Raw genomic sequence first — 23,508 nt, 5'->3', positions numbered from 1 at the left:
CTGCCAGTCACCAATCGTATAGGACTTGCAGAAGATTTGTTGTTTTCTAAACAGACTTTTAGTTATTTTAGATGTGGTGAATAGACCTGAGAAACATGCAAGCTAGGGTGCTGTGTACATCTCCACTGGGAAGAAGTAAAGAGGAGCGACAGCAGAGCCGGTACAGGAGGGACTGAGGCTTACATAACACTATCCCTGATTGGAATTTGCCAATTTGATACCGCCAACTTTGCAGTTCCTCCGTTTCATAATTTTTGTCAAAATATTCCATGTATCTAGATATTTTTTAGAAATAGATACATTTATTTTTTGGTAAATTTGAGACAAGAATTATGTAACGGAGAAGTACTAATTTTATTTGTGGGTTCATATGATATATATCTCGTTCCAAACTCTTGGCGCGAATTGTCTGGGTTGTGCTTAAAAGAGGAGAAACGAAGGGCTTTGAGCGAATGGATCCACGGCCCATGCCCATCCGTCCATGGGCTTCAAGAGGAGCATTAGTTTTTCTTTCCGGTATCCTAGTGATATTAATTGTCATTGCTATATCCCGGTCAATTTTTTTTTTGTCATTGGTATAAATACATTATTGGCATGTTTGGTTGATAGCGCTAACTTGACACACTTTCTCCACTAAGCTGTGGCAAGTTAAGTGTGGTGGAGAATTCTTTTTTTTTGTCACAAGTTAGTCAAGCTGTGTCTAACTCGGCTGCGACAGCCAAGATTTGGCAAAGTGTGGCTATCAACTAAACATGCATGATTAAGAAACTCTGGGTTATAAATTGTTCTTAGGGAAAAAAAAATCTCCACGAGCGTTTATCCATCCCATTTTGCCGTCGCTTTGGCCTGCCAGTTAGCGACGAAAACAGCAAGAAAAAAAAATCAGTGCTTTTCTTAGAGAGAAAACCTAAAGTGATTGCATTAACATTACGGCTCGTCGTCGTTCTCTAGTTGTCATTATCACTTTATCAGTTGACCAGACACAATAAAGGATCTAGTGGAGAAAGAAGATAGTGACCATATGGAATATTTATGATTTACACAATGCGTTAGCTAGCTAGTTCCTCACCCATCTTCTATCATGCGTGCGTGTCTGATGAATCATGTCGTCAAAGTAAAAGTGCTATAGCTAGCACATGCACGTCAACCCTATCAGCTACGATTAATTGTTCCATGGTCTTCATCAACCAGGAGAATATAAACTGATCGTGCGCCTAAGGTAGATATATCGTCCCCAGCTCGAGAAAGTCCCAACCGATCCATCGCACTTTCGGTTGGCATCATTCCCGTATGGAACAACGGCCAGGGGAATGACGACAAACACCTCTGGCCGCCACACCCTGCGTGCGTGACCTGACCTATGGTATATTCTTCTCGGGCACGGAACAAACTGAAACGAAGCAAACATGTTTACATCGCCTGGGTTAGCTTCTTTTATCGGACTGCTGTTGTACTGTTGCCGGCTTGAAGTCACTGTGTATGATAATGATTCTGGGCTAACAAAAAAAGTCATTCTGTATGTCTAGTTAATTTCAGACGTGTAATTGGGTAGGAAAAAAGAATCATCGAAACGCAATGTTGCACACTCATCATTCTATTCAACCCCGAAAGCCAATTTTTCAAATACATCAGAAACACTAAAAGGGTGGTAGGTTAAAAGCCAAAATGACCTGCCACTAATAGAGTGGAATTGTTACTAACATTCGTCAAAAATCGGTTGATATGAACATTAGTGTGCGGCCATGAAGACCCACTGCTTCCGTAGAAGAATCTAGCTAGCATGAATCGGGCCATTGTAGGTCGAGGCACTACGTCACAGTAGATTACCGGACGCATTTCAAAGTACGTCAAACTTATATTCGTGGCATTTTAAAAGTGTTGAATATACTCATGTTGGTAAAAGTATTTGACGCACTTTTATTAGCAAAATCTGCGGTTGAAGTGCTAAAAGTGTAATTAAAAATTAAAATTAACTACATTGAAACAAAGTGTGGCTAGCATAATGCAGGCAAATTTCTACCGTGAGATAGTGAGGCACCCAAAAAAACTCGCTGAAACATGGATGCTGCCTGACTATGGGCCACAACCATCGAATCATCTTAGGGTTAGTTTGGTTGCACTGTACTGGCAGTCATAGCTTGCATCGCAGGGGGGATCCAGCAGCTTGGGTGTACAAGCTATGAGGGTGCATGCCTCAAGATGCAGCCAATTTTTGGTTGCCTTGTGCACCGAAACGACAACCAGGAGGAACCATAGGAAGAGGTCAAGCGGGCATGTCGGGGCGGTGACGCGAGCTAGGAGGTGGGGCGGGTCGACGGTGCTGCCGTCGACTCGGACGAGGAGCTGGGAAACGAGGAGGGAGCGGGCGACGGGAGTTAATTGGGACAAGAGGAGGCGGAGGAGGAGCGGACGTCGGGAGGACCTTGCAGAGGAGGAGGAGTGGGTGGCGAAGGAAGGCGACGGAGAAACGGATGACAATGTGAGGTGTAAGAGGAGGAGTCGACGGCGGGTGTAGGTAGATGACAATGTAAGTGATCGGTACGAGGGGATGGGAGAGAGGAGATCGATGAGGGGGGGGGGGTATCTAGCTCTATTTACATTGTGAGAATGAAATATCGATTAAGACTAAAACATCATAAATATGCTTAATCCCCCCCCCCCCCGCCCCCCACACACAAAATATGCATAGGATTAGCCCCCTTTTAATCCGATTTTTAGAGCCGCCACTAGGAGGGAGGGAGAGGGGAGAATAACACTGCACGAGAAAAGCGTCCGATTTGGCCACATACAAGATGAGAATGCTTTTTTCACGTTTGGATTGCATCTACATGGGAGCGAGGCAGTGTCGAAAATGCTACCATTACCGCCCCCTCATCTATGTGTCCCACCCCTTACTCTTTCATGTGCTTTGCTATCCTTTCCTTTCATTTTCCTCTATTTCTTACTGCCAAATAAAGTTTCTTTAAACAGAAAGAAATCAAAATTGATAGGTAAAGCGAGACGGAGTAAGGATCGGTGCCACGTCATATGGGAGCACAGACAAGGCTTGCGGACCCATCCTCCAAAAATACTTTTAATGTCTCCAAACTTATTTACCGAATGAATGTCCCGGAATGGTATCATTGGACAAGCAAGAAAACAATATTATAGCCAAACGAATTAAATGTGCACTCTTTGAATGGTCGTAGAAAATGCAGGACCATAATTGGACCATTTTCCTCCGTCCTTCTCACTCCCGGACAGCTTCAGTGGCATTTAAATCCCCATGGCTGTGGCCTGGTACTGGTACTAACAACACTGACAGTTTTCCTCAAGAAGTGAGCAGAATTCGTAAGGGAGGGCTGCTGCGCTAAGGGTGTCCACAATGTGCAAAAAAGCTATCCTTAAGGCCTAGGTGGCAAGGCTTGTGGTTGACCTTATGCATTGTGAAATTTTTGAAGTTGTCCTTAAGCTTATGGGTGACCTTAGACTTGTGGGTAGCCCATAAGCAATAGAATATTATTTCTCTTCTTTATCTCTCTCTTGCATGCATCTATTACAACAACAAATGTGGGTCCTATCTTATGGCAAAAGTGACCTTATACATTGTGACTATTTGCACAAGCTTTGTGGGTCCTAACTTATGGCAAATGTTGGCCTTATACATTGGTCATGCCTTAACAGGATAACATCATGGGAGGCAGTACGAACACAATAGTAGCATCAGTACTCTTTTGTTTCTATCTTTTTGTTCTTTCAAGGGAAAAAGAATACACAATCAGCTCAGAGCCCAGAGCTCATTCACACACACTCACTCATCCCCAGGCACGTCAGAATGTAGTAAATCTCTCCAAACAACATGATGGATTTAAACTTTTTTTTACATATGAGCTCAGAGCTTATATTTTTAAGGGTTGCGGCAAAAAATAAAATCGGAAAGATTGTGTCATCCAATCTATTCGCTATAGATATGAGTTTAAACTCATTCGACATGTTTTTTGCAGTGTGATGATACTTTTCGTCTGCTATAATCGGTCTGGGGCAAATAAAGTAAGTAACCGAACATCAAATTTAGAAACAACTTTTGATTTGGTGGTGGAGTTGTGGATGCATGACTCCACTCACTAGAGTTCAAATCATGGTGCTCACAATTATGTTGTAAGAGTTTTATTTACAGTCTTTCCATAAAAACCGAGCATCAAAATTTTCAGACGTGCAACAAAATCCTGGACGGTCTAGATCTGAGCTATAGCCATGGTAGGCCTCGCTACGCTTTACTTGAAAAGTTGAAATAGGCGGAACTTTCAAATCTAGCAAAAGCCCCACTATTTTATAATAAGAAAAAATATCTTATTTTTTAAAGGGGGAAAATAAGTATATATGCTTCAAGCGTATTTTTTTTACATGTTCTTCCAGCGTATTTTCAAACATATCCATGGTTCAAGTTTGTTTCATTTAGAATGATGACATGCTATTTATGATGCATCTCACATTTTCAATAGCCATGCATCATAGTCAGCGGTTCAGAAATACTACAATCCGGGTAACAATCACCAAGAATATGGAGGTATATTTTTAGTTGCAACAGAATCATATGCCACCGTGAGTTGCAGCTAAGAGAATATTCTTGAAGCAACAACCCCAAAAGACATGGTAAATAGAGAAAATGCATGGCCTCTTTGGTTCAAAGGCAAACCATAATAATATTACATTTTTTTCTTTGTGTAGCACTGTTCATCCATTTCATTCAATGGAATGGAGCAAAGAAAAAACACAAAAAAAAACTTTAATCTCAATTACAAAGAAGAAACGTAGGATTTCTACTGTCCATGTGGCCGTCTTTTTAAAATTTCTTGGCAGAAAAAAGAAAAATGTATTAGGTGGCATATACTAACATTACAACTGTACATTTGCTTGTGGTTTCACTTCAATTGGAATTTGATCACATTTATTAGGATACATGTGCTGTCCAAAATTTTCTAAGGGGCTCCTTGATTCATAGCACACACCATATAAATTTTTTCCTTTGGGTTATACTATTCATCCCTTTGATTAAAAGGAATCGAGTGCACGAGAAACAAACAATTTTCCTTTGATCTCAGTTTCAAAGGAATAACTTAGGATTTTTATAACTCACTCAGACCTATTTTTCAATTCCTTTACACGGAGAACAACACAATGTGGTACTCAGTGGCATAATAACATTACAACTTTACATTTTCTTTTGGGTTAACTTTATTTTTAGCATGTTTATTAGGATTCATGTGCTTTTCCTACATCCGTGAATCAAACACGAATTTTTTTTATGTTTTTTTTTGCCTATTCCTACGTTCTCAAATAGGCAAAAAATAAATTCATCTACGAGTTTATCCCTGAAACTTGACCTGCAAGTTTTCATTACACTAGGGTAACCTTTACGCACGCGTGTACACGCAAAAAAATTCAGTCATTATTGAATGGAATGGTGAGTGTGGAATAAGAGGGAGCAAGTTGATTGGTTCATGTTCGAGATAGAGATGCAAGCGGGATCCCGCAATATGTCCCGTTTCTAGGTCAATCTCTAATCTTAAGTCAAATTTCGAGCCAGATTTTTTTGAATTAGTTAGCCCCCAATGGTTTATAAGCAGGACATAAGTGGGATCCTGCTTGCATCCCTAGTTTGAGATGCATATTGACTACTCCCTCTGATCCTAAATTCTTGACTCATTTGCCCAAATATGGATGTATCTATTCTTAAAAAGCGTCTAGATACATGTAATATTTCGACAACAATTTAGAATCGGAGGGAGTACCTTGTATTTTTTTCAAATGAAATAAATGAGGCTATCGTAGAGGCTCGTCAAGTTTTTTTTCCCGGAACTTAGAGGCTCTTCAAGTTATAAGCCTTCTAGAGTTAAGTCAGTGTAACCATATTGTCACGGCCTGGTGAAGATGTTGTGAACAAACGGATACGATCCGACATAGTTCAAAAGTTGTGGTTAAGAAGGCTAAGAATTTGTGTTGTTTGGTCAAAGAGTTTAGCTTTTGCCCGGCTCCAATGTAATTAATTTAGTTGCTTATGCATCAAAAAAATGCCCTTACTAAATAGATGCAAATGTAATTTATTTGGCAGCTTTGCTCGCTAAGTTAGATGTGTCCAACCGTTTATGGTGTGAGCACATTGTATTCTTTTCCCCCGAGAAAACAAAAAGACCATGTCTTGATGCATTGATAGAAGGAATAAATATACAAACCTACAACAAGATAATTACAACCCATCACCCAAGGAAATGATCCGCAATCACTCTAGGCGAACATTGCAATAGAGACAACACACACAATCACTAGCCCTAACATCATGCACGCACACACTCTAAGACGTCAAGTTGCCGACACCTTCATTGTGGTAGAGAATTCCGTTCCGCAGAAAGGGTGAAGCTGGGATACTCCAGCTTTGGAGAACATGGCAGGTTAACAACGGCAAGGACGTCTACCTCAGACTAACTTCAAAGACACCCATGCCATGCCGGGGGCGACCTCACACATAATCCCTTGCTTAGGTCAGATCGGATAGGCACAATCGACACAGGTGGAATGCCTCGGGGCCCAAATGGGCATTGAAGATGTTCCCCAAACAGTACGGAGATGACCCACACCCTATCGCCCACACTCTAAGCATCACATCACCACATGTCACCACTCATCACGCCATTACGCCACCCAAAACAAGATGTTGTCAAACGGGTGCCTCATGGTGCCAATAGCCCATGCCGACCCAATCAATCGACGCCGTCACACCGCCAATGTGTTTAGGCACCAGCCATCCAAATGTCTAAGCCATGCCTCCGAGACACAACTGTCTCTTTCGTCTCTACCCATGTCACTCAAAGTGACAGTTTTGGCATGTTGGTAGCACCAAGTCTGCGTGCCAAAGCAAGTTCTAGTCTTGTCAGTGTCAAGGAAAGAAATCATAGATACCAAAAACACAAGAGTATGAAAAAAAACAAGAATACAATAGAAATGCAGGTGCAAAACAACACATAAATTTTTTAGGTTTATTTGTTTGATTCGCATGAATTGGAAAATACATAAATCCAAACAAATATGGTCAAATTAAATCGAACACGTGCAAACATAAAGTTGTCATGATAGTACGTCACTGATGCTCTCATCTTGTTACCATGCAAAGGATCCGAAAAAAAGATAATCATGAGCTACATTACTCATCTTTCGTGGGCTCGTCGAGCGTAAATGTCGAATTGCATTGCCATTGTAAACACAAAATTCCTAACTGTTTGTGTCTATGAACTAATGATTTATCGAATTCCATGATGATTCTATTGCACCACCCACCATGATTGGCCAAGGCACCAGCGGTTGACTGTTGCTCCAAGGTTAATCTAATTTGTGATTCCTCACAGAAGGAATAATGGTTATTAATCTGCGCCGTCCACTATCTGATCGGACGGCCAGAAAAAAGGAGGAAAAAAAAATCGCCGTCCTGCCCTTGGATCCGCATCCTCCTTTCGACCAGGGTGAGGACTGAGAACTGAGGGAGGGGCGAGAAACCGAAGAGGCAAAGCCAACAAGGACTACCAAAGCAAAAATGCGCATACACACGAGTAGAGCACAGTAGCCAAGCAACTGAGCAAGCGAGCCCCAGTCAGTCACTCCCACCGCCGCCCCCGATTCCCGCCGCCGCCGCCGCCGCCGCCGCCATCCAAGGCTCGTACTTCTCCTCCCGCCGCCCCTGTCGGCCGTGATCTCCTCCGGAACTACCAGCCGGGACCGCCGCTCTGTCTACTCGCCCCAGCCGGAGATCCGCCCGGAGCGGCATTTGTCTTTCTGGGTAAACCCTAGTCCCGGTTGATTTGAGCTCTCCTTTTCTCCTCGCTACGAAAAATCGAGGCTTTTGGAGGGATTCCGGTCACTTCTTGTGGAAGGTGATGTTGCTAGTGTAATCCTTCCGTCTCTTTGTGTGTGTCTGTGTGTGTGTGTCGGTGCGACTGCGTCGGAAATTTCGGCGGGCGCATTCGCCTCTGGTTGCCGTGCTTGGGATCTGGGAGCTTGTAGGGTTCTCATTGGGAGCGTGGAGCTGGGTGCCGTGTGAAGAATTCCTTTTTTATTTTTTATTTTGAGATGCGCATTTGCTGTTTTGTACTCCTGTCCTGAATGTGGTGGTGCCCATTGCTCTGTGGAATTCCCAAGCTGTAGATTTACTGCTTCCATGTCCATCTCACACGCCAAAGTATTTGTACCAAAGATTTCTCTCAACCGTAGTGTATTTTGTTGGGAATAAGAGTTTGGCCGCATATCAGAAGCTATTCCCATTATTTTTCCCAAATCTGCGGCTTGGAAAATTTAATTTAATTTTGTCAGTCTCTATGCTCTTTCAGGCAGTCTAGTGGTCGATTTACTGGAGAATTTGAGGATATTACAGAGGCGATTTGAACCACATAAACTTGTTTCTCCAGGCTTAGCATCTTGGGGCGATGATTCAATTTAAGAAACCATGAATTTGTATTTTCTATCAAAGTATCAATAGTGTAGTACTGCGGTATGGTTGTGTACTTGTGTGGTACAATACTTTCGAAACTCATCTTCTATTTTAGGATCTTACCTGCACAGATAATGCCTGTTCGCCCTAGCTTCACCTACATGCTTGCAAGCTGAAGGCATGACAAAATAAGTGTGAGCTTCTTGATATTGTATCATATAATGTTAAACTAATTGCGTAGAAAACCCAAATAAACCGAAGCCCCAGTCAGGAGGAGCCTCTAGGGTCTATAAAAGGAAGCCCTAGTGAGCTGGTTGGTTGGGAAGCCTAATCCTTTCCTATCCTCCAATCTTTGGACACTGTCATTTTTTCTAGCCATCTTGCACTTTTGAGACAATGGAAGCTGTAAGCTTGTTTTCCTCCATGTTGTTTCCCGTAGGTCAATCAACGATTTGGAATGTTTTTCAGAGCTGAAGCACAGAAGTCTGGGAGTTGGATCATAATATTCTTTTAGGGATATGCTCCAACCAAGGGAAGCTGATGTGCCTGCACTCTTTGTTGTATTTATCGTACTTCCGGTGATAGCATATTTTCTTCTTGGGAGATGGCATGATGCTGTAAGTAAGAAGGCAAGGGTAGGTGTGCTTGCCCAGAAAGCTGCAGAAGAAGACTTTAAAGTGGAAACAATGGCGTGTCCAGATGTTGTATTGCCAGGACCTTCTTTGAGACCCATGCCGTATTTGAGATCTGTACCTTCTTTTAGACCTGAATACCATGAGTGTGCTACTTGCCATGGTCCTGCAAAGACCCGGTGCTCGAGATGCAAGTCTGTTAGATACTGGTAAGATTCTGACCTGTTGTTTGTGGTACTAACTGAAAACTCCTAAACCTTTGTAGGCACAAATAGGTGTTTAAATTTACTATATTATGTTCTCTTTATTGATTATGATAAATTTATGTACTGAAAAGGGACTATACCTCCATCTGGTGTGCTGTTTATTCATTCGGATCAATTCATGTAATGCAGAGGAACTAGATTGGATGTGCCACCTATTTGATCTCATCTTCTCAATCTAATTGTAGCTAAGCTTCTAGGACTAAGTACCGTTGCTACATTCAATCCAGCATGTGGTTAGAGTAAGCAGAACATGTGATAACGTATCTTTCTATAATGCCAAATTTGGGATTGATTTATTCCTGCATCACGACTTGACGTTAATCCTGTGATCTGTCTTGAATGTGCTGTAAAAGTTATATCACCCTGTTATTGTGACATCGTTGTAATGACATTTTGAATGTTCCACAGCTCTGGTAAGTGTCAAATAATACACTGGAGGCAAGGGCATAAGCAAACATGCCAGCTATGGCATGTTAACGGTGGTAGCAACTCTGGCTTACTACCTAATACGGAGGGTTCTGAACAGATGCCATTCTTGAGTAACCTGAATTCACCTCTTCCAGGGGGTGACAATCACCTGCATGACCTGAATTTTGATACTGTATCAGAGCCGTCCTTTGCGACAACTGATAGCTATACTCTAGGTACTGATGCATTTCCCACAGAAAAATCAAACCAAAATCCGCATTCAAGTGAAAATGGTGCTTCTGTTGCCTCTTCTGAAAAGTGCAACCACAGTGTTGATGACGAAACCCGCTCATCTGAAATTGCATCAGCAAATAAGGTAGCTTAGCCTACAGTATACAATTCAATTTTATTCTCCCAGTTTGTTTTATTCAATCATTTTCCTTATACTTTCAGGTTTCAAACAACAGTTTTGGTTGTTCAGATGGGAAGAATGGGAACCCTGATTCAACTTATCTCCACAATGGTATGGTACAACATCCCAATAGTTGTGCTCCTGAAACAAGAAAACGACCTAAAGCAAGCATCACGGTTTATGAACCCGACATGGGTGTCTATTTAACTTCTGATATGATCAGTTCTTGTGAGGGGCCATATGCTTCTGCGACAGAGTCACTACAGAGGAGCAACTCATCTGGAAAAGCTACTGGAAAAGGAAACATGGTGCACAAGAAGCCTCCTTATCCATCAGGCAAGGTGGCTTCATCACAAAAATCACAGGAAGTGTCAACGTCATATCAATATGATGACCATGAAAAGAATCCTTACAGCAAAAGTGATCAAAGTTAGTAAATGTTTTTCTTTGATGAAATGTGCTATCTTCTTATGTTTCCCTTTTATCTCATATATGTACTACATTGTGCAGGATTTACCAAACCAAGTGTCTCGACAAGCAACAATTTACAAGGAAGCAATGGAACCTCAAAGTTAGGAATATCCAAAGTTGATGTTCTGAGGAAGCCCTCAAAATTTCTAAAAACCAGCCTGGTGGGTTTAATCAATGATAATAAGAGGAGCAAGGTTAGGAATCAGCTATGACAAATCCTATCTTGTAATTACAATGTTTTTTAATGTAATTGCTTTGTTCTTTTTGGAATTTCAGGTATTGTTTAGGTATGAGGATCTTGTTAAGTTCTTTCAGTATGAAGTACGGGGCATTTCTCCCAGAGGACTTTTCAATTGTGGGAACAGGTAAGAACATTGTCTGTAAAACTATTGTGCTGACTTAGTTATATGCACTTTCGTTACTAGGAACAACATGCAGCATGTTTTGCAAATAACAAATCTACACATCTGGAGGGATGAGACTGCATCAGATAGGGCTGATTCACACGTAAACACATATTGTTAAATTAGCGGATTTCAAGATGTGGTGCAAAATCTGATGTGCAACTAATTAAAATAAGCACAATCCAGTGTACAAAAAATAGTAGCAATCGGTGTAGAACTGTAAATAAGGTGTACTTTACTACTTTGTTTATTCAAGTAAATTACATGTCAGATGTTGTTTCTCTAGTTTCTGTAAATTAATTATTTACCTGGATCAGTTGTTGCTTGCCATGGGTTCTATCTGATGATTGTTTTTCCTCTTTTGTAGCTGCTATGCTAATGCTGTTCTACAATGTCTGATGTGCACAAAACCCCTGATGATCTACCTGCTTTTGAGATTGCATTCTAAAGACTGTAATACTGAAATCCTGAACAATTTCCCTTTAATACAATTGTCTATGTCTGTATGTGCCTCACTTGGATTGCTATCTTCTTTTAGGTTCAAAGAACGGGTGTCTTATGTGTGAACTTGAGCAATATGCTTCAACATTACGTGAAAGTGGCGGACCCGTGTCTCCAAGTAGAATCCTTTCTAATCTGAGGAATATTGGATGTCGCTTGGGTGGTGGAAGTCAGGAAGATGCTCATGAATTTTTAAGGTGTTGCAACTTACATGCTAGATTTTGTTCTTTGTTATTTCTTGCTATTGTTCAGTTGGTTCTAACAATACGGGAACTTCATTGCTATAAGGATTAAGGAAGTAATCGCTTGGAAACACAATCAGAACTTCCATTCCATATTTCCCTTTCTAGAACTGCCATTTCAATTTTTTGCTTGGCTAAAACAACACACCTTGTTTTGGACAATGAAGGCTAAACTCTGAGTTTTGCATTAACAGAAATCCAGAGTTCTTACAAACATAAAAAACATCATTCTTTATGCAAGCGAAGAAATTTATTGTGCAAAATTATCTATCCTGAAATTAGAACTTTCAAATGTATCATGTCTTCTATTTTCAGCTACTAAATATTAAATTTGCAAGAAATAATAATTTAAAAAAGCTTGACCATGCTAATTTAAATATGCTATGGGGGAAGTTTGTGATCTTGCCTGACTTCCTTGAAAGAAGCTTAAGCTTAAATTTGGGCCATCCGTTGTTTATTCTGGCTTATTTACTGCTGATAGTAATATCCAATTTGGGGGAAGATCTTTCTCCCATTACCTGCAAAGGCAAATGTATTCTGTACATTCAAGAAGCTTTGTAATGAGTCTTTTGGGTTGGGAAAAAAAGAGGGAAAAGTCAATTGTAATTCTAGTGTTAAATAATTGACAGAACCACCATCCATTTTATATCGATCATATATTCATGTTTTGATCATAATGTGTTTCAATTTCAACAATACCAGGCATCTTGTGATGTCTATGCAAGCAGCATGTTTGGATGGATTAGGTGGTGAGAAGCACGTAGAACCAAGCTTGCAGGAAACTACACTGATACAACAGATGTTTGGTGGCCGCCTTAAATCTAAGGTAACTTTATAAAAATTTCTGGCTTCAGTTTCGTATTTTGAAGAAAACTGCTATTTATTTAATCTTGTGCATGTTACCATGTATCTCGAATTTGTTTTCCCACTATATGTAGAAAAAAAAAATGCAATTTGGTTCCAGCGCAAAAAAAAATGCTATTTGGTGACCTAAGTTTTCTCTTCCGCTCATACCTACTCTCTTGCTAGTTTGCCATGCACTGTTCATCTATCTTATGCTAACTCATTTAGTTAATGAAACAAGGTTAAGTGCCTCAGATGCCTTCACGAGTCTGAAAGATATGAGAATATAATGGATCTTACATTGGAGATTCATGGTTGGGTGGAGTCTTTGCAAGATGCTTTGACACAATTCACTGCTCCTGAAGATTTAGACGGGGAGAATATGTATAAATGTGGAAGGTACTGTGGCAACTAACAAGCTGTCATCATTTTGATCTGACCGCAGCATATTAAAGCTCTTAATTTTTAATGCAGGTGCTGTGCTTATGTCAAAGCAAGAAAACAACTAAGCGTGCATGAGGTGCCGAATATATTAACAGTAGTTTTGAAAAGATTCCAGGTATCATTTAGTTTCTCCACTACATGGTTGAAAGCATAAATTCATACCTGTATGCAGTTATCATGAGATATGCATTTGGCTGTATGATTATTTAGAAATGACTAATATATGGTAGAGTTTCATGGCGCTGTGTTCTACATTTCTTTCAAATTTCAACCAAAGCCCTGTAAAAGCTAAATGAAGCACATTATGAGCGAGTTGCCTAAGCACAGAAATAGAATCATGGTTGGTTGTTGGTTATTACAACCGCTGTGCAATACCTAGGTGCCTTTATTTTTTTTCATATGAAGGAACTAAACTATTTTTTCGTGCTTCAGACAGGAAAGTACGGCAAGATTAACAAATGTGTCACTTTCCCTGAAATGTTGGACATGGTTCCTTTTGTCACTGGGGCTGGTGATCACCCCCCTCTTTACTTCTTATACGCTGTGGTCGTACATGTGGATACAGAAAATGCATCATTCTCTGGTCATTACATTTCATATGTCAAAGATATGCAGGGCACATGGTTGAGAATTGATGACTCGGAGGTACTGACAAATTTCCTTGAAGTAGAATTAGTACCTGTGTATGTGTTTCTTCTAGAAGTTATTCTAGACTAATGGAATCATGGTAGGTATAGATTCGTTTATAAAGAAAGCAGACATATCATTTGTAATGCAATTGTGGTGTAATCTTAATGTTTTAGTGCTTATGAAACTTATTATGAATTGAAGTCTGTTTGTGTAAGAATGATTTGTGGCGAAAAACAATAATCACATTTTATTATCATTTGATATTCTTTCTCTAAGGTTGTTTATAGGCTCATTTATAGTGAAAGACGAAAACATAATCTGAGAAGCTGATGTGGCGATTTCTGTCTTACTATATGCAGGTCAAGGCTGTATCACCGAATCAAGTTATGTCAGAAGGTGCCTATATGCTATTCTACTTGAGGTACACCCAACCTGCAATATGTGCCATCTAAATGTTCAGTTACTTATTTGTGTTCACTAGTCTAATGCTTACAAAACTTTATTCAGATCTTTCCCTCGCCCACCAAGGATATACATTGAAAAAGGCCTATTGCCTGTTACATCATCCGCAAAGCGCCACTCATCAAAATCCTCCAAGGGCTCTAAAGAAGAGCAGAAGCTGGCAGAATCACTATTTGCTTCCAATGATAAAATATGCGGTGTCTATGATTTTAGACCAGACGAGGAAGGCTACAGGCAAGATCAGCATGCTGAGTTGAGGCCAAGAAATTTTTATCATACCGATGATGCTTTTGCAGAATCGGTTAGCACAGACTTCTCGGATGCTACATCAAGCGAATGGTCACTGTTTACGAGCTCTGATGAATCCTCGTTTACCACTGAAAGCACTAGAGATTCATTCAGTGTTGTGGATTACAGTGACAATGCTGGCCTTGATCCAATTACTTCTATATTCGGGCCATATTATGCTCCGGACCATCCTCCTGGCAATTTTGCCTCATGTACAAGGTTCTCACCTTCCAATCCAGAAACAAGATACTTTTCTGAGAGCACAGGCTTTGTCTCAGATTCCTCCTCCTTGCCAACTCATCCCTACGGCAATGTACATAGAGGAAGATATCCAGACAGGGCTTGCGCATCTTCAGCTGAACCTCTTGCTTCAGCAAACCAGCGAAGCGTGTATGGTAGGTATGGCCATAGTAGAGATGGTTTTGTGCAAACATCTGGATTTTGTCACATGTAATGGGTCTACAGTTGATAGTCTTAGCTGGAGCTGGGCAGCTGTGTGTTAGCAGCGCCGTTAATATCGCCTCATGTTCTTTTTTTTCAGATGAGGCATATTTAATCTTAGCTGCATATGCTAGAGGTAGTTGACTCAGTGTAGCGAAGTAAACTAGATTCATTCTAGATGCTTTAGCTTTAGCGTTTCGGATGACATATTTAGAACTCAGGGACAGGCTTTGTGCCAGCCATTGCTCAACCTAAAGATGGTCAAGCATTTATTTAGTGTATGGAAGAAGGGTTCCATTTGCTTCCAGATTTCAGAAATTGCTCGGGCAAAGAAAGAGAGGCTGCTAATCTGAGGGGCATCTGTTGAGTAAAATGTAGTTATTGTCTAATTTTCTGATTTATTTTGGTAGAGGAACAGTTTGGAATGCTGCCGGGTGTGTGATTTGTGGTCCCCTTTTCCTGATTTTGTGGGGATTGGATGATCGTTCTCTCCGAAAGTCAGGTGATCCGACGTTGTGCGCTTTAATTCAAGAGTGTTGTGAGCTTGCGGAACGTGCTTTAAAGGCCCTGTTTGGAATGCATGATAGAAACGCGCAGAAATAGGAAAGTACAGTGTAGGAATATATAGGCATGGCATGCAGTGCAGGAGTATTGGAGAAGCCAAATCCTTTTGAAGCACACAAAAATTCAGGAATCGAGAAAACACAGGGAAGTGAATCTCTTGTCACTTGTATGCAATAGCCATGTGGATATATCCTTGTGACGTCAGTGATGATATCATGCTGGTTTTGATGCCTCTTAACCGATTGCAGGTGCATGTCGATGTGGCAACATCATACTCTCCCTTGCTGATGTCTGCAGCCTATTTTGTTCTCTTGTGGATTCAGCTTATTCGGCAAAGATGAGCCCTCATCCGAAGAAGATATATATGCACGCCTGCTTGTGGCTGCTCCTGCCTGAGAAGGGTCAAACATTCAACCTTGGAGAAAACTTGTCAAGCAAGCCTGCTCATTATGTATTACCCTGGCAAGTATTGAGATCTTGTTTCGAAGCCAGGATGTTCAGAATTGGGTGGTTTCAGATGGTCATCAGAATGGGGGAAAACTGCTGGTTTTTGCGTTTGGTCATGTTCTTCACTGTTTGGGAAATCAATATTTGTACTTCTTCGTTGTTCAGCGCCGGCCTCTTTATTGTTGGCTGCCGTTTAGCAGTACGTCATATCATAGCCAACTATTTCGGTGGTATCACCGAGTGTCCAATATCATGTCAGCAAACCTTTTACACCAAGAAAGCAAGAGGATCATCTTGACGAAATCCCAGGGAAACAGTCCAGAAACACCAAAGACACCACCCCACCAGCTATGCCGTTTTGGACTAAACCTGCCGTTTCGGAGGCTCTTTAAACGCTGCCGTTCCACCGGCCAAACAAACCCAAACGGCATCTCCCCCTTCTCGTGGAGCTGTGGCCTACCAACCTCCACGCGGGCTGGCTGGCTTCCATGTTTGGATTCAGCTAGAGGGACCAGCCTACAGTGTCACCCCGGACCAGCCATGACCCTTTGCCTTTTGCCCAGCCAGGTCCCATCCGGGAATGATTGAAAAGCTTTGCTGATCAAGTACCAACCTGCCCCCGGGAATGATTCCCTGGGGGGATTCATGGATGGAGCGGCTTTAGCTGTGGCACGTCGTTTCGTTCCTGGAGTGGAGGGATGATCTTGAGTTCGAGAGTCATCAGCCCATCACATTGGTGCATCATCACGTATGGAACGGAAAGATGTCTGGCTTGCAGTAGCGAAGGCAGGATGGGAAATGGAAGTGGTTCTGGTATATATGCTCCGCGAAGATCGGTGGCGGGAATAAATGCAAAGCGCTTTCCGCTCTTTTGTTATTCCTTGTGGTTCGTTGGTTCTTCTGCGTGGTTAAGCAACTCAGCTGAAGGGTGAGTTTGGCATCATGCAGCCTTTTCAGCTAGCATTTTTCTATTTTTCCGTTTGGTTAACCAACTTTTGCTTGTTTTTGAGTGTAATTTCACACGGCAGATTATGAAGTAAGTTCAGCAGATCACACTTCAGCAACCCCAAACTGAGCCTAACTCTCTTTTCCAAAATATAAAAAACACACCATTTTACGTGTAGTGAAAGTTTACAACTCTAGCTTACTTATATACGTTTTTAAAGTTAGTAAAAAAAATGACATACAAATATTCTGCAAGACAAATATAATGACATTACTCTCAAACGCTCAATTCATATACTTTGTCGTACAATGATGTCCAAAATTTTATAGTGTTGACTGCACGTAAAGTATGTGCTTCGTATTCTGAAAAAGAGGGATAATATGGTTTTGTGGATCTTTGATGCTCGAAGTGTGCCAGACGAAGTTGCAAGCGTGCTTATGAGATTTCACCGCGTTGGCTCATTCTTGTTGGTGCATGTGAGCCAGAGTGGTGAGTCCGGGTTTTCTAACGAGTGGTATCAAAGCCCGTGTGCCTAGATAAATATGTCGATGGACTCGCGGTTGGCGGGCTAAACTGTTGGCGTTAGCAGACCAATGTCGACTGGTGTGTGAGGTGTATAAGATTGTTTCTCTTTGGTCGGATCTCGCTCGTGCATGTGGGTAAGAGACACTGATTTAGCGGGCTCAAGATTGTGTCACTCAATTCTCGAAGTGGTATTAGCATGACAAAATGTTACAATTAACCTTTGTCGTGAGGTCAGGCGTTCATGCTTGCGTGATACCCCCTCAGGTCCCGTAAAAGTTGTCATTTTGGGGTAAGATATGGTTGAAATTTTTATTACTAATATTTTTGGACACATTTTTGTTGAATACTTCAAAATGATACACATGAGTTCATTTTATAAATTAATTTCACAGTACACAAATGTGCTGGATTCTATAAATAATACTGTATTTCAAGTTAATCATGGTCAAAGTTTTATTTCAAACCATGTTAACGTATAAATGGAAACTTTTTCAATACCAGAAAAAGAAGTAGCTAGTTGATTTTATAAGGAGAAAAGAGGAAATTGAAGTTGCAGATGATAGCTTTTAGTTTTAGAATTCATAAAAGCCACTTTTGGGCAATTAAACATCAGCACCATACAGACGCGGTAAAAATTGGGAAAACGATAACGCCCTACAAATCTCACTGGGTCCTCCTTTTGGAGCTTTCCTGCGTGGCATGTTTCATGCGCCGGACGTCCTCCTCCGTGTGTCTATCTCAAGATGACTTGGATTAATTTATGCCAACAATTTGGATCTTTAGCGATTTTTTTATTTTTGTTCCTGGCTGTGCATGGGGCGTGGGCCATGGACAAGGACGGCCTGTGCAGACCTTATCGCTCTCCCTTTTGTTTGTTCTTGCATGTCCCACGGCGCGCCACGTCACCCCGGACGGTAATCCGTCGCCGTTTCTTCTGTGCCCGGCGTGTCCTCCGTGACCATCATCATATCACCAAAGTAATTTTTTTCTTCTTCTCACGGACGATTAATTGCCTGCTTACGGCTAATTCATTTCATTAGCTTTCCGAGATCATTTCTCCATATCTTTCACGGTGTTGTTTTATTCCCAAACTCAGCTGTAAATCTGTAATGTAATCAGGTTAGCACAATCCCCTAAAAAAAAGGAGCTAGGCAGCAAAGCCTGGAACCGATAATATATTATAATCCCATTGACCATTCCACACTGAATAAATAAAGTTGCTATGTGCGTAATGCGTTTGGAGGAATATATCCTACGTACCCGCTCTCCGCTTGTTATCCCCTTCCGGTTGATTGCCTACTGGACGGCTTTGTGGATTCTCTCTGCCGTGGCTCCGGCCGGCCCACAGCTGCTCTCTATCAATCAGTCAACCGGGATAAGATAGATAGCGATGCATCTGCTGGCCCTGAAAGGATCAGATAAATACGCATCGGGAAGAAAAGCGTCGCGATCGGCCAGCAACGAAAAGATGGGGTTACAGTACACTTGTCCAGGTATCCATGTTCTCGTGAGCTACTGGTTGCCAAATTACTTTCCTCTTGCGGTCCTATTTTCGTTAATAGAATCAACCAACTAAGCAGTTCCGTAACAAAAAAAAACCAAGAAACCACGAATCCAGTCAGAGACAACGCCTCGGTTGGGCTCCCGTACACATGTCGGCTTTACGCGCTTAGTAGCACAAACAATCAGGCAAAACTATACCGCCAGCAAGAATAAGTAGAGAAAAAAAACTCTGAAGTCCAAAAGAACGCAAAATAGTTAGAGAAATTTCACTATACCACATATTTTGTTGCAATGGTATCACAAAATTACACTTGTGACTAATTTTCTTCCGGAATCACTACCCATAAGGCAGAATTTATCAAATAATCCTTCCGATTTAGTGGATTTGACAGAGTTTCTGACATATTTGCCCACATGTAAGTCCATTTGGCAAAAATACCACATAGCTGTCCGACCCGTTCCATTAACTCCCATCCAATCCCTAAAGCATGTGCCTGTGTCGGAAGTGAACCCGCGACACCTTTGGGCCAAAACCTGCTCGCAAAGCTCCTAAGTCTCACGGAAAGCGATACACCGGAGCCCGTGCAGCACATCTCGACGAGGAACCTGATCATGTCGGTCACCGAACACTAAACATAGGAGTAGTTGAGTTTTAGAGCATGAAGCACTTGGCACCGTGGGGCTCACGTCGGCATCGGTGAGCTCCACCTCGTCCTCCTCAAGCCTGGACATACATGTCAGCACACAGTCATTGGAGAACGAGTGGGACGTGACTGCCGAATGCGCCACAATAGGCGTGCGCCTTTGTCAATGACAATGTACCATAGCTACCTTATAGCTGCCACCATGGCTGGTTGTAACCGTCCTCACGGTGCTGGCCGTAGTCACCGTAGCCTCCACCACTGCGGAGAGCAGCATCAGGGGGAGGGGGGGGGGGTGCTTTCAGGAGGGTTTAATGGGTCGGGTCTGACGGGAGCTATGAATCAGGCATGTTAGCCACATGGCTTCTGACATGTGGGCCATACATGTTAGCCTTGTTGGCAAAACTAAAACGCACTAAACTGGTAGATTTGAAGTTTGTATTAAAAAATGTGCCATGAGTGGTGTTTATGTGAGAAAATCAGAAAATTAGCGTCAATTGTGCTTTCATGTAACCTAGCCAAAAAAATGTGTGCTTCCGTGAAATTTACTCAAGGAATTATGGACGTAGTAGCAAAAAAAAAATCAAAAGTATGACTTGTGGCCTGCTAGAAAATCACAAGTTGTATATGAATAGTACATTATACTAGGATGTTGTTCACTCATCTTTTCTCTTCATTAGACAGGTTATATATGGTCATATTTTTTGGATTGAAATGATCGAAAGTTCACATTTTCTAGAAAGAGGTATACAAATATTTTAACCCTTAAAATAACTAGTACTCTCTTTAATTCATAAGTGTCGCTGATTTAGTACAACTCACTCCGTATAATTTTAGTGTGTTGTACTAAATCAGCGACTTGTTAATCGGAGGTTACTTGAGAATATTATTAATGCCAAAAAGATGGCCGGGCTCGGCATTTTGTTTCCGGCCTTTAAGAGCACGGTCCAAACCCCAAGCCGATCAGGGTTTGTTCTAGATGGAAGCCTTAATTCCACGGGACCAATTCAACTACAACGACCAAGCCGATGCTAAAGTTTATTTTGATCCCGTGTAGATCGAGTTAAGAAATATGCATGCAGACTTAATTTTTTTTGGAAGACCATCACATTTACACTATCAACCGCAGGACGTGAGCGGATTGTTTTACCGTGCAAGTTTACGATTTTTTCAAAAAAAAATATATTTTTCATTCTCCAACTTGTAGATAATACGCAAATGATCTTGCATCTTTTTTTATATTTTTTGTCCCTCACTGTCATAACCGGACAAAATTGATCCCTTACAAAATGTAAAACGGTATTAGTATTGTCGTGTCATCAGTTTTTGGATAGAAATTTCCACGCAGACTTAATTTTTTGTTTTGCGCAAACAAACTGATGCAATGCCTAAAAAGAGAAGTGATGACGTCTTGACGAGCTGACATATCGAGGCCAAAGCCATGATATTTCATCAGTAATATTGTTTTGGAGGGACCGAGTGACCATTAATGTTTGGTTTTAATAGTTAGAGGATGAAAAATATAACTTTTGAAGGATCATTTGCGTACTTTTTAACGGATTGATGGACGAAAAATGTGTTTTTTTAAATAAAAAAATCAACCGCTTTTGTAAGCCTAACAATCATCCTCCAACAAATCATAGCCTACATAACACGTATTTTTTGCAATCTACAGTTGACTGAAATATTTGAAAAAAGGCAACGACATGCACGTGAATTTAGCCTCCGATGTCTTCTCGAGTGAATATATTGGAAGTAGTTTTGCCATGGACCATCAATTTCAAAAGTTTTCTCTGCCACGCTTCTGTCTCCTTTCGGTATGCTCAGTTTAATTATTTCGAGACTCTGTTCAAGTTCATGCCCTAGCTACGGACGACAGATCAACATGCTATAATTGGCTCGAACTTCGAAGAATGATGTTAGGACGTTGACCTTACATATCCTGTTTTACTGTACGGAAAAAATAATGGTGCGTAAAGAGCACACGATACACGTCTGGATACGTGTCCATCTTGACATCTTGCTCGGATATCTTGTTCACGTTTTCGTGTTCCACACTACTCTGAAAAAGGAACTTCCGTCGTTTTCTTTGGAAAATGCTAGAAAGGGTCCAGACTTTATCCTTCTATTTTCACGTTGCTGCCCTTTTGCTCACGTGTGCCAATCCCTGATGACTAATATGGATTTGTTACAACTTACAACCACAACCTTTACAACTTGTCACGCAGCTCTTAGAAAATAACTACCCTCCATAATATTAAGTGACTCAAAATTATCTAAAAATGGATTATTAATATACTAAATAATATTTCGGCACCTAATATGGGGGCGGAAGGAGTATTACTGAATCACTGTTGAAGTGATTGAGTTAGATTATTTTGAAGCGTGGTTTGGGAAAAATTCAACTCGTATTTTTCGTTCTAGACATTTGACTTGGTAAAAAAAATGTTATAAAGAATAGTTCTGCATTTTGTGTAAATGCAAGTCTAAGCGTTAGCGCATTGGACTCGAAATCCAAATTGTGTTGTCTGACAAAAAAAAACATAATCTGAAATAGGTAATTTCTTGTTAGCGGATTTCTCCCTTCAAGTTCTGACTGATTGGTAAAAGGACTCTAATCCTTGTTTAGCGTCATGGACTCGAAATCCAATTTGTGTATTGAGATGCTTTAACTTTGCTATAAATTGGTGCATCGCTTCTGATCAGATGAGGGGAAATACCCTTTTTGAAAAATAAAGGGATAAACATTACCTGTGTAAATATTTCTAATTCACTTTATGTTAAGTGTTTCTTTTTATGAAATTGCTATTCATGGCTGGAGCCACAGTGTTCTGTCCGGGAGACGGAAGCGACGGAACACATGCTCCCCGAGTCCCATATGAACAACACATTAGGGCATGTAAATGGTTGATAAGACTGTCTTATCTTAGGCATTCCACGTCAATTAGAAAAGACAAAAAAACATGTTGTACAATGGGTTATCTCTTAGTGTTCTATCTTAGAATTAATGTTTAGATGAATACAATTAACTAAATAAATGCTAAGAAAAGGTGAAATCTAGTACAATGGTAAATTTGTCTGATCTTTGTCTCATCATTCTTGTGAAGAGATCATCTCTTAATTAAGAGAAGGCTTGTGCATTTTTTTCGTTTCTCTCTCTTCCACATCAGATTTTATCCTATGTGGCATCGCTAAGAGAAGGCTGACGTCACCCCATTGTACACGCCCTTAGAAAAATAATTAGAGGTGTAAAGGAAGTTATTAATATTGCACATGCACATGTCCTTGTCTTTTGGGTGTGTAAGTTTCATGAAAATGAGGACTGCTATACGCGCGATCACTTGTTTACGATGCATAATTTTACACCGCATTACACAATTTTTGGTGCTCCAATATAAATTGGGCTGGGATTTTTATCCATAAATACAAGAGTGAGGAAAAAAATTAATCGTAATTCTATCTTAACAGATGCATCGTATGCATAAAGTTTTGGCGTGAAAATAGAAGAGCTTTGAGCGAAAATGAAAACATAATTTTAACGCTAAACTTGTTTTCTTCGCATTCGGCGCAAAACTTGTCTTTGTCCTTGAAAATTTATAAGGGCCGAAAGAACAAGGATGTGTATAGGCATAAATTGTTCGAAAAAGAAGAAGAAATAGTTCTTGAAACCAGGAGCAGAGCACATGCTCACGCTGCAACATTGAATTACCTTGGAAGAGTGATATTGTTATGCCAATGGTTGCAACTTTTATTTCCCTTGATAGAACACTATTTTCTCTCTAGATGCAATTCACCCCGATAATTTGGAAGACATAAGAAGAAATTTGTAAAATAGATAACTGAAAAAGACACATAAATAGATTCCAGTGTTAGATTATGAAATTGTGGTTCCAGTGTATGTTTGGATTTGACTACCATCCATATACAAACAATCAACATTTTCCTCAATTTAGATCACACAAAATGGAATAAATAGAAATATC

General features: G+C 40.8%; 1 protein-coding gene across 4 annotated transcripts; it reads left to right on the top strand.

Annotated features, from left to right (window-relative positions):
• Nucleotides 1-7,535: 7,535 nt before the first annotated feature.
• On the top strand, nucleotides 7,536-15,324 carry LOC100841955 (ubiquitin carboxyl-terminal hydrolase 15). Of its 4 annotated transcripts, none has more exons than XM_010235786.3 (14): nucleotides 7,536-7,807; nucleotides 8,895-9,296; nucleotides 9,762-10,137; nucleotides 10,215-10,509; nucleotides 10,684-10,838; nucleotides 10,921-11,009; nucleotides 11,416-11,501; nucleotides 11,587-11,746; nucleotides 12,494-12,617; nucleotides 12,876-13,033; nucleotides 13,109-13,193; nucleotides 13,511-13,723; nucleotides 14,068-14,129; nucleotides 14,216-15,324. In XM_010235786.3, the coding sequence occupies exons 2-14, from the start codon at nucleotides 8,974-8,976 to the stop codon at nucleotides 14,910-14,912; spliced, it is 2,823 nt and encodes a 940-aa protein (XP_010234088.1). In that variant the 5' UTR covers nucleotides 7,536-7,807; nucleotides 8,895-8,973; the 3' UTR covers nucleotides 14,913-15,324. The 4 variants fall into 4 exon arrangements, with proteins under 4 accessions (XP_010234088.1, XP_024316193.1, XP_003571975.1 ...); XM_024460425.1 differs by having other exon boundaries at nucleotides 7,537-7,807; nucleotides 8,924-9,296; nucleotides 10,215-10,602; XM_003571927.4 differs by having other exon boundaries at nucleotides 7,537-7,807; nucleotides 10,215-10,602.
• Nucleotides 15,325-23,508: the final 8,184 nt, after the last annotated feature.

The sequence above is a fragment of the Brachypodium distachyon genome, chromosome 3 (assembly GCF_000005505.3).
Source record: "Brachypodium distachyon strain Bd21 chromosome 3, Brachypodium_distachyon_v3.0, whole genome shotgun sequence".
Lineage (NCBI taxonomy): Eukaryota > Viridiplantae > Streptophyta > Magnoliopsida > Poales > Poaceae > Brachypodium > Brachypodium distachyon.
The sequence above is the reverse complement of the archived record's forward strand: the minus strand, read 5'-3'. Positions and strand labels throughout refer to the sequence as shown.

Coding starts and splice junctions, on each gene's coding strand:
- LOC100841955 (XM_024460425.1), top strand. CDS start 8,974: ATGCTCCAACCAAGGGAAGCTGATGTGCCTGCACTCTTTGTTGTATTT. Junction 10,839..10,920: donor ATGATAATAAGAGGAGCAAG/GTTAGGAATCAG, acceptor TTGGAATTTCAG/GTATTGTTTAGGTATGAGGA. Junction 12,618..12,875: donor GTGGCCGCCTTAAATCTAAG/GTAACTTTATAA, acceptor TAATGAAACAAG/GTTAAGTGCCTCAGATGCCT.